The following is a 12,253-nucleotide window of genomic DNA, read 5'->3' as shown; positions in this document are numbered from 1 at the left end:
TTACTTTGATTATAAATAGGTGATGGGAGCTAATATGGACATTTAAAGCCATTCAAATTGCCCAGATGCTTAGCCATTTAGATTCTCCTATCCGAGCTTCAAATCTGAAAGATTTGAAGTCCAAGGTTACGCGGTTGAGGTCTAACTGTACAAAATAATTAAATAAATAAATACAACTAGAAGTACATAGAGCATCCCTCCAAAAGTTCAAATGTTACTAGAGCATGGTACTATTAATTCTACTTCATGAAAAGACATTGTACACATTTGTGTCTAATTTTATTGCAATCGTTTGGGCAAGACTTCTTTTCTGTTCCAACATGACTGTCTCCTTGTGCACCCTAATCAGAGCTCCATAAACATTTTGATCTGTTTAGCTTGGAGGAAAAAACACAGATCCCAGACCTCAACATAAGTGAGCACCTTTAGAATGAATTGGATGCCGACTGATCCTAACATTTAATGTCGGCACTTGACCTTTCCACAAACACATCCCCTTCACAGAAAAGTGGTGGCTCCTGTATCCACAAAGAAGATGAACAACTACTAAATAATAGCCACGGTTTTAGAATAGGATGTCCAACCGGCTCAGATAGGAATGATGTCCTTCAACATTTGGCCACCATTACTGATCTTTTGAGAAGTAGAAGTAGAAGAAGCTATTTTCATCTTCAATCATTTCTTAGTTACTAATCTGTAACAAGCATACAGATTAGAAAGGGAAATGAAATTTTGAGGGATAGGATTGCTATGATAACCAGGTAACTAACATTCTCTATATTCTCTTAGTATAGGTTGTCTTTAATGGTAAAGCAAATCTTCAATAATGTTCCTTGCTTAGCCATTGGCTCATGTGAAGGCAACAATGTGGATATCCATAAAAAATATTAAGTATACTGTAGTAATATGAGTAAAAAAATTGTTTTTCATAGGTTAGCATATATGTAGTACTTCATACGTGTTTTATGTTTTGGTAAATAAGCTTTGTAGTGTGACGTCATTCATTTTTTGCTGCATAGTAAATGTATAAGTCTTTCACCTTTCTTTTATATGTATCAAATAGATTTTATTGGCTTGAGTGGTTTAGCTTTTCTTGACTTTAAAATTTTATCGCATCCATATTTTTCAAACACCTTTTTTTTAATCTTTTACTGCATCCTTCTGCTTTTTTTTACAAGCTAAATTAAATCATAGTTTGACCCCTGTCTTTTCTACGTTATCACATGTGGGAAATTACAGCGTTTTCCATCACGGAGCATTATTTTATCGTGCCATCTTATGAGAGTCTTTTGGAAAAGAAAACTACATCAGCTCTCTATGTCTCTTCCCAGCAGTGTTTCAGCAATTTTGCCCCCACCCCCCTCCCTTGAATGATATGGGGACGCATAAGTCATTAACCATTAGTCTGGGCTTCGAACAAGTGGATGGAACTGGAAATTTATGAGAGTACTGGCAGACTTTTAGGAAGGTTAAACCGTAGAGGGGGGAATAAAATTACTGGTAATTAAATTTGCAAGCAGGTTGCCATCTCCCAAAGATTTATTGCTCCTCCATAGTAGATGGTACATCCCTTTGAAACACAAACTGGAACACAATGAGGAATTGGCTTGCTTTCTTTTCTTTTTTTCTTTTACATAATTAAGTTCTCATTCTTTTTTAGAATGCTGAAGCAGCATTTAAAGGAAAGTCATAAATGAATCTATAAATAAGATGGCATTACCGCAAGGACATTATTGTAATTACTCTATGCAATAGCTTAGAATAATAGCTAGTGGCCCTTATTGTCTGACAGGCCTACTGAGATGAGCTGCAAGACATTATCTCTCTGTTTTGAGTGTACAGTGCAGAGGAGCAGAACATCTCACAACATATGCTCTTTCCTCTATTTTACAACAAAGTGTAATGTATGTCTTGACTTCTGTTACTTTCCATATGCTGTAGAATAATAATTACACGTAATAGTGTCAGCGTCTCACAGCGGGAAAATGGGAATCTTGTAACTGTCACATTGATGGACACCCATCCCTAAGTTTAAAAGCTGAAGAAAAGAGAAATAAAGGCATTGCCCATAGGAAGCTATTATATTTTTTCCTATGTATAGGTAAGTGTGTGACTGGTAGTTCTTTCTTTTTTCTACAGCCGTGCCGTGAGTGCACTGACATTCATCTGCTCTCGTAAACTAGCCATAGATGGATGAATCTTGATTTATTTAAAAAAAATAGTTTCAGCATTGTGAATCTGTGTCACAACTGAAGGGTTTTGTAGGTTGACATTAATAAAAAAGGTGGTCAGGAAATTGAACATTTTATTGGTCATTTCAGAATGAGCTGCACCATAAACCATATGATTAGCCTGAAAATACTTGTATTTTTCCAACAATGTTATTGGATTTATTCAGGCAATTTGTTTGTACTGCATGAAGCCCTTATTTTAGACATCCTATCAATTAAAACGACCAGATCAAAAGGTTCCACAAATGATTTTTGTCTTCTTCTCTTAAATCTTCATGCATAACTCAATGCAACACTAAGCAATACTAGACCACACATTACAAAGAAAGCATTGGCCTTATCTTTTAAATGCTCTGATCAGACTTTTAGAGACCTGTATGAATTACGATAGTTCACAAAAGCCCTTTCCAAGTCTTGTTCTCTTCGTCTCCTAAATAGGGAACAAACAAATGCTGCACAGGGAACAAAAGCTTTAGAGAAGGGAAATCTATGAAAAAAATGATGTACTGGCAGTCCATACCGTTTCTTGTAATTATATTTATTACTATGTAGATAAAATGCAGTATCATTAGCAGAGATGTTGACAGGCTATAAGAATGGATCAAATTGCCTTGCAAATTTTTTTTTTATAAATATTTGTAGTTCTGGCAATAAAAAATAATACGTGGGCTTCATTCATGGGAACTTTTTACTGCTGAGTAGCTACAGGTGTCAGCATGCTGTTAGGAATTCTCAGTCATTTTATCAAATGTTTAAGAAAACCTTTAACTTTCTTATTAGGAAAAATAATAAGAAAAGGAATTGGAGATACACTATGTGAATGTTTTTTCTGTTAATGAAGACTTTTTTATTTTATATGTAATATAAATCTGTAATATATATCTGTTCCCATTTTGTAATGTCCCAATGGGGGATAGGATACAAGCTTGGGGGCTCCAGTCGTTCTGTAAATGTATTTGTTTTAAAGCTTAAGAGAAATAGTAATAAGACTGGTACCTTCCCTCTATAGTATTTCTATTGCCCTTTCAGTATATGACAACATTCCAAGTATAAAAATGCAGCACAGACAAATACCTGTTGGATCTGCTAGAAATCTAGTGTTTATGCATTTACATGTATATACAATAAATCATATTACAATATAACTGAAACATACATACTTACAAGTACTCTGAGCCTGCAGCTGAAGGTTTCTTCCTGCCTTCCTTTTATCACACAGCAATGCTCGATCATGCAGTATTGGAAGCTGACTTCTACTTCAGCTTTTTCACATCCTAAGCATGTGGAGATCTCTTTAACCATTATTTTTGTTGCTTTTACTTTTGTTGGCATGTCAGCAGTACTTAAGCTTTAGTGAAAACTTGTAAATATTGTGCTCCGACTTAACGTCTGCAGCCTTCTGGGATTTATGATATGTATATCCCAGGAGGCTGCAGATGACATAGGATACGTCATTCTTGCTTAGGCAAGAAACACGGCCGTAGGACAGTCGAAAATTTAAAAAAAAGACATAATACTAGTGTTTTTCTGACATGGGGGATGCAATGAGCTAAAAAACACTCATCTTTATGAAAATAATATTCTTAATACTCTTCAAAAGCCTTAAAGTATAGAGATACTCTGAAGGCAGCTTATCGGTCAACCAACTATGTGGAAACCATGCCATTGTCTGTATGGTAGATACTTTGTCAGTTTTAGCAAATGCACTGTTCTCAATGTGGTGAATTTCTATTACCCACATTTAGTTCTCTTCTACTCCTTGTATTTTTTTCTATTTTTGATAAAAAAAATATAGAAGAGCAGCTTGTAAAAATCTAAGAGTCACATTAAAAATTAAAGAAAAACAAAATTTGCACTCAAGATAATACATGAAAAGGTCCTTTTAATCTGTTGTTATCACTGGTTCCATTGGCTCTTGTTCTAGCAGTGTTGCATAACCTTTTTTTTAGTGTTTATTGAGAAAAATGTTTTGTGTTGCCAAAAACAACCAGTCAGATCTTTCCTTAGATTTTTGGTCCAATGCTGGCAAAAGTATTTGTGAACCGGAAGCGTACTGGAAATGTCTACATTGCGTAATACAGTACATAACTTTAATGTTTTATACATCTGCTCAGCAGCGTGACATGTAACAATTAACATATGTTCACCCAGGCCGGCTATCAGGAATGGAGACCGCTCACAGTTCTATGTTTCTGTGTTTCTGATTAGCATTTGCATTGTGTTATGATTTGGTCGTAAATTCATCAGGCTGTACTAAGTATATACTACAGACTTGTGGCCCTCATGGATTTTTTAAAAGGAGCCTATAAATCAAATTGACATCTGAACGGCTGAAGGTCATTATTTCCTTCAGTTATGGGATTGACTGTCAGCCCAGCACAGTCAGAGTGCATTTGCTAAATGACTCAATGCACATCTACAAAATAGAACGTTTGCTGTTTTCTATTAGACATGCCTCCTACGGTAAATAGGCAAAGTTAACTAACATCCATCTACTAATTACACCAGAATTCCTGATCATTTATATTTTTCATGCAGTACGGTTGTATTTTAAGGGTTCTTCATAGTTGGCAGCATTTTAGGTAATTTCCAGGGACACTTTGCTGGTGAGCCTGAGAATACAAACATAGAACAATGCATTCTCCGATTTATTACCGCTTGCTGAACTGCTTTTTAAAATACTTTTTATTTAATTTAAAATGCTGGTCTTCCATAAATATCAATTAAAGAGCCCACTGAAAATGGAAATATGATAAGAATTAAATCTAATTTACCAAAAGAAAAGATTTTATCATGCACTTAGGTGAACCTGAAAACATGGACTTTCTAGGGCAAATATTTTCCGGTACAAATGTATAAAACCTGGGGCTTGCCTTGGCAATCAGGGAGAGTCAATAACTTAGTTACTTTTGTCCTGAAACGGTATAGTGAATTAGGGTGAGGATTGTAATGCAGGATAAATTATTTAATGTGTGTAACAGTTTTTGAAAAGATCCCCATATGGTATGTTTTTTGAGACAAAGTGCAGCATTAAAAGCAGATGTAAAATCTATAATCTCGTTGTAATTATTTTTTTTTTTACTTCTTCATCTTTTTTTTGGCAAGGCGAAAATAACATTCCATTATTTTGCAAATCAGGATTATTAATAGTATACTAGTTACCATTTAAAAAGTGTATATATCTATAAATATATATATATATATAGTAGATATGTTTGTATATGTCACATTAGCCTTCAGGATGCATATGCAGGTCATATCTCACCCAAGTGTGATTCTGTGATTCTCCTCTTTTGGTCTAATAATAATTGTAACTATACCAAAAATGTGTTTTTTTTATAATACTTCTACTTCTGTTGTTCTCCAATGTTGCGCCACTAAAGGAGTTGAGAATCTCTAATAACAAATTGTATTTTTATTATTCAGTCATGTAAAAAGCAAAATCATGTTTGAGTAACCAATAAGTGCAGAATAATTAAAGTGATTTTACTTTACTATATAGTACATCAGCCCAGTTGTCGCTCAGTTGTTTCTTAGGTCAGAATAGGGACAATAGTAAAGCTTTTATTGGAATTCCTTGCTGAATGACAATAGATTTGGACATTGTTATTGAACTGCTATAAATGAAATAACTTATCTTTGTATATGATTTGGATTGTAATTGGTGAAGTGTACTGCATAATGCATAATCTTAGTAAGGGCCGATTAGCAATTTAAAAATTCCAGCCAATACGTCAACTTCACCTAAATAGACCTGGCACCATCAAGCATTTACATCTGAATCCCCTGTAAAATTATCCACATATTCATGCAGCAAATTCACATTTTATTTTTATTTCTCTTTCTAGAGACCTCAGTGAAAACCAGATCCAGGCCATCCCAAGAAAGGCGTTCCGTGGAGCGGTAGATATTAAAAATCTGTAAGTATTTTCCTGTTGAGCTGTGTCGTTTGGGGTTTATGACATTGTGTAATGCAGTGCATACCTTAATACCACAGAACTAATGTTTTATGGGATTCAAACAATATTTTGACCTCTTTCTAAAAAATATACCAGCAGAAGTTCTGCACAGGAAATCATTCCTACATGTAGTACTCATAAAGTGAGATTTCTAATCTCACTCTCCTGTTTTTCATAAAGATATTTTAAGAGATGCAATAAACATTTTAACTCTTTACAAGTAAAACTAAGAAGGCTGATTTAAAAAGCAGCAAGGTGGTTGCAGTGTTCTTTACACATGTGAGAATCTAAAGTTGGCACAGCCGAGCTGGATGACAGTGGAGCCCAGTAGAGCTGCATCATAGCATGAACTGCTCTCTTTACTCATCTAGCAGAGGGAATTCTGCGGTGCTGCATAGGAGACAGCTTTGGGTCAAATCTAATACACTAGGTGGTAATACATATATAAACTAATCACATAAAGTTTATATATTTTGATGCAAGCTTACCTTCCCCTATATGTGCAGTGGCTGCAATAGTTTTCCATTTACAGTCTTCCCCTATTCTTACCTAAACCATTTGTGCCTAATATAAAACTGCTATCCCATAGACTCCAATCACTTTTCCATTTAATATCCAATAAAATAAATTCTGTTATAAAAAGAAAGAAATCTGGGAATATCAATGATTCAATTGTGAACAGAAAAAGGCAGTTTGTAGGGAGTTCTGTACAGCAACAATACACTATCTAAGTTTCAATGTGCTGGCTATACTTTAAATTCATATCTGCCTACAGAATAAACTAAAAATATGCATTTATTTAACACTTAAGAACACAACAGTGCAGCAATCAAATGTTATATCATTTTTTTATTGCAGTTACCATTTAACCAGATTTTGGTTTGGTGCCTGCATTTAACTTATAAAGTTAGCTTTAATGCCTGAGGAGAGCGTCACATTTACTTTAAACCTAGAAAATATGAAATATGTATAAAACATGACAGCTCAAAAAATGTTTTTTAATTGATTCATGTGACTATAACATTTTATTACAATGCGGTTCATTTCTTGGCAGCCTTACACTGATCACAAAGCATCTTATCCCTCCACTTCCATGGCATGAAACAAGCCAGTGACACATAATAGGCCACATAGATTAAATAGTGATTTATCTTGGCAGTATAGGGGCTAGAACATGTTCTTATTTTTCCAAACCAAAGACTTGCTCTGCCAAAAATTCTTCTGAGGGATAAGAAGATCATATCAGTGCATTTACTTGCTGTTTCTATTTTAACGCTTATCCTCAGGTGAGTTCCTTACTGAAACGATACTGATATAATTATTATTATTATTATTAAACAGGATTTATATAGCGCCAACATATTACGCAGCGCTGTACATATGAACACTTCTGCTTCCACCTGCTCCTGGTGTACATAAGAGTCATTGGTATCTGTATATGGAGCATCCAGGAAGTATCAATATATTAGTTGTCACATTCACAGCTAGAGCCTATGAATGTACCGTTATTCAACAAGGGTCACCAAGAAACTCAAGTCACAAATAAAATGTTATCTTGTTGATAGAAGACCATTACCCCAACTTATATACTGTACATGTGCCAGTAGATTTTAGTGGATCTGTCCTTTTCCCATGCAGGGTAAGCTAACAAGTTCAACCCAATTCAAGTCAACCCAAAAATTACATTTTTGCTAATAGCGACTTACTTTTCTTCAAATATGTGAAAGGACCTGCTTTTGTAATGAAGGTTCTCTTCTTTAGGAAATATTTTTATCTTGAGAATAATTGATGTGCAGCTAAATTCGTTCAGGACAAAAATACAAAAACTCCCCATTTCCAGGTTACATGCACAGACCCAGAAGCTATCTGTGTCACATATCCCAAGAGCCTGCAGGAATTTTTACAAGATCTGATATCTTTCTTGCCATGCTTGAGATTAGGTACCACATAATCAGTGGGCATTTAACAAATGTAAAACATCAAACACTATATTTTGCAGAAAATGTATTAATATTATTATTAATAATAATAATAAAAAACAGGATTTATATAGCGCCAACATATTACGCAGCGCTGTACATTAAAAAAAGAATGAGATTGGATGGTTCCACCAGCACGCTGCAGAATCCCTCAGCTTCCTGGGATATATGACATAGGTATCCCAGGATCCCATGGATGGTCACCTGTCAATCCTCCTTACAATATTAAGAACCCCGGAAAACACGGAGAAGATGTATTGCTTTTATATAAGTATTACAAAAGACACAAAAAAATCTGTTTCAACAATGTAAGGGATCAAGCAGTCCTATCACCCAAAAATTAATGTTCTGATGACAGGTGAGCTTTAACAATCTTATAACACTAAAATTGTTTAAAATGATTTCACAGTACTGATATCTGACTAGATGCCATGGGGTGAGAAAATGTGCATATCACCAATGTATTTACCAGAACTGTATTAGGAACACACAAAAAAGTAAGCATACAAAGGTTCACACAAATGGATTACATTTCACTCTACATTTGATAACATTTGGTTAAAAAAGAAAAAAACTCAGGAAAGCTGAGAGGAAGTAATACTGATTCCAGCATTCGCTGTCAGTTGCAGGACACTTTCTGTTTTTTGGTGGCCTGTTAGCCACAGAGTGACCATTGATGGTGTATGAAATTGAGTCTGAACATGTGACGGGATCTAGCCATTTGTCTTCACTGACAATCTTGAACGAAGTCACTGCGTGTAGAAGAGACATTCTGGCACATGTAAAAACACAGTGAGGAAAGTGGATAATAGTGATATATTGATTCGTGTGTAATCCTTATCCATTGCCTGACTCCTGTCTGACATAACGCTCAGTCATCTTTACTTACGGCATGGCTGCCTTATTATGTGATTCATAATGAAATCGTAAATAGCTTCTGATATTGACAATGATGATTTCTTACCAGGTATATTTTTACACGGGCAATTTAATTTACTTTAGGGTGTTTTTTCTTGTTCGCCTTCTTGGCTGTAGCATTAAAAATGAATGAAAAATTTGATGGCGTTACAGACTCATATTTCAATGGTGTTTAACAAGTGGTGGCTGTTCCTGTGTGCAGCTGTTGACTTGTAGTTCGGAGAGACTGAAGAAGAAGTTAATAGGTAATGATGATCCAGGTGGTTCAGTTAATTGATATATTGACCGGGGATTACTGCTATCCTGTTTAGTCAGAGCAGTTTATGCAACCTGGGTTTTTTCAGTTTCTAAGAATTCCTAGCATACCTCACAAGAAGAATACCTATAGGACAGAATTTTGTCCCTGGTGTTTTTTTTGCACCTTTTGATCCTTCATGCAATGGAGGACCATGTGGTAATTTAGTATATTCATCACTGCACTCTTTACCCACTTTGTACATTTGTAAATTTGAAGATGGTGGGGTTTAGTATTGGCTGACCTTACTGGATTTATTGCTTTTACCGATTTTGGTGACAGCAAACCTAGAAACACCCTGGGCTACCACCTCTGTCCTGGTCCTTTTTAGAATAACCCAACCATAATAAAGCATCCTAATTGAAAACGTCTCTAAACCAAACCTTAATGGTTAATGGAAATTTGTCATGAGACAAATATCTAAACTGAGCTCTATATAAGCTCTTCTTTTGAAAATGTAAATTGCTTGGCTGTCCAGATAAAGCTTTGGATTCCTTGTTATCAAAGAGCAAACAGAGACCTAAATAGGTTTTCCTTTTTTATTAGCGGCATATGTTTTGTTTAGGTCTGCAAATTATCCAAGTAGATGCAGAACTTCTAACTTGTAATTTCCCAGATAATTAGCTTTATGTGCTACACTGACTTTCACTGTACCACTGACAAAACACACCGGAGAACACCCTGTGATCCACAATGGCATGGCCATTTTCGTGTGCCCTGCAATGAAATGTAGATAGATCTGGAAACCTTTGAAAGGCACTTGTATTGCATTGTGGGATAAGGTAACTGAGCACTGACTTTAAACAAAGTCTGTATTTGCATACAAAGCCCATCCTTCATAGGTTGCACAAGGGAGACATTTTTTGGAGGAATACTAATATACCCCTAAGAATATATAAGAACCTGGTGTTGCCTGTTATTGCTTAGTGATTCTATATTATACAATATAGTATAAGGATTTACTTACCAATTTTTTTAGCTTTGTAGCCTGCAATTTTAGTTTCATACTTGAATGTGGTCCTTTATCCGTTATATGCCAAGGCTGATTTTTAGACCCAATGCGGCACTGCACCTTTGTGTGGAGTAACTGATTCCTTGGGAGTAGAAAGTGCTGTATGTATGAATACAGATGTCCTAAACTCACTCCAATCACCTCACCACCCTTCTTCTTCAGCAGTAACCATCAAATCCTATCCAAACGAAATTATGTGTTGCTGTGACCTTTAGCAATGCCTGTGGCAGCTGCCATACTTCCCCTAATAGAATTTCTTTCACATTTTCCCCAAACATAAAATGTCTGCAGCTGAAGTGGCTTTTTTCAGGTTAATTGAACCAGTAAATTCTTAATGGTTCTCTTTCGTTTAGTTAATGTAATGCACTTTAGGGCAATCAGAGGAGAGTGAGAACATAAAGCGCTTAAGTAATCAAGCTAAAGCATCATTACAAATCACATAGCCTTCACCATACACACAACCAAATATTTATGTTTGTGTTAAAAAAAATTGGACTTGAGGCTTATTGGTAATTGATAAGTTATGAGGCCGAGTTATTAAGCCGGGTATAACCTTTTCACTGAAGCACGGTCAACAATTTTATGTTTTATTTTTATATTACATTCCAAGTTGAAACAATATACACATAGATTTATATATGCTTGTGGTTTAATAACAATATGTTGATAAAATGAGGTTAAGTCAGGTAGGCTTTGCATGAGTGTGTTCAGTTGTTCTTTACAGAGAAAATCTCCATTCATTGCTATGTAGTGGTTGTCAGCTATCAGTGCCAGCTGATAAGTCTCTCATTTCAACTGAATGACGCTTGTTCTGCAAGGAGCTATGGCAGTGTGGATTAGGTATAGTTTAGTTAAAGGTCCTGTCCTTTAATGTATACAATACTCCACTCCTGATCCTTCCTTGGTGAACTATTGCAAACATTTTGTTGTTGGGTAATGAAAGCATTTTTTTTTATAATTTAATTATTAAATTATTACTATTATGTGTTTAAAGTATTAACATAAGTTTGAAAAACCAAACGTTGCACAACTTCTGACTAGCAGCGTGGCTTGTCTTGTAAAACAGATGCCTGTTTTGACGTTTTATTTATCAGAATGACTGATAAAACAAGAGCTCCCCCCTCCTGGCACTCCCTATCTTTCAGCCACTTCTAGAAATAAATTAAGTGACATCAAAGTTATATAGAGGTATGTAACAGGGAGGACGTAGTTTTAGCAGAGGAAGTATGATGGAGTTTAGAATACTGATGAATACTGAAGAATTCTGATGTAACACAAAGATATTATAAAGGAAAAGACACTCCTAAAAGTAACTTTGGGTCTGACTCTCAGCACTTGTAGATGGTATCAAACTACCTAATAAAATGTTTCAATGGCCAAATATTGCTGGTTAAATAAACCTGTCATTAGAGAACTATGAAGCTGTCATTACTGACCTGCTTTTTGGGACAATATCACTGAGTGTATCTATACCATTATCCTATATTTATAAAGCGCCAACATATTACACAGCACTTCACAAAGTCCATTGTCATATTACTAACTGTCCTTCAAGGGGCCAAGGGGCTCACAATCTAATGTCCCTACCATAGTCATTTGACATCTAAGGACAATTTGGGGGGAGGCAAATTAACCTAACTGCAAATTTTTATTATCAGAAGGAATCCAGAGTGCCGAGAGAAACCCAAGTAAGCACAGAGAGAATTTACATACTCAGAGAGTATCCTGGCTGCGATTGAACCATATATTTAATACTTTCTGAGTCACTGACCTGGAACAGCTATGCAGATCCAGAAAGTCCTATGAAATCACAAGTTCTTCTCTGTATGTAAGAAAGAAATGTAAGAAGAACACAGCAT

The 12,253-nt window shown here is 35.4% G+C and overlaps 1 protein-coding gene across 1 annotated transcript in view; it reads left to right on the top strand.

The window, feature by feature from the left end:
- The window catches only part of SLIT2 (slit guidance ligand 2), a 197,610-nt gene that overhangs the window by 123,940 nt on the left and 61,417 nt on the right, over positions 1-12,253 (top strand). Inside the window, exon 5 of the mRNA XM_072406874.1 lies at positions 6,080-6,151. Within this exon, the coding sequence (XP_072262975.1) occupies positions 6,080-6,151 (72 nt within the window). The remainder of the gene's footprint in view (positions 1-6,079; positions 6,152-12,253) is intronic.

The sequence above is a fragment of the Pyxicephalus adspersus genome, chromosome 3 (genome assembly GCF_032062135.1).
Source record: "Pyxicephalus adspersus chromosome 3, UCB_Pads_2.0, whole genome shotgun sequence".
Classification (NCBI taxonomy): domain Eukaryota; kingdom Metazoa; phylum Chordata; class Amphibia; order Anura; family Pyxicephalidae; genus Pyxicephalus; species Pyxicephalus adspersus.
Note: the sequence above shows the minus strand (reverse complement) of the source record. Positions and strands in the feature narration are given on the sequence as shown.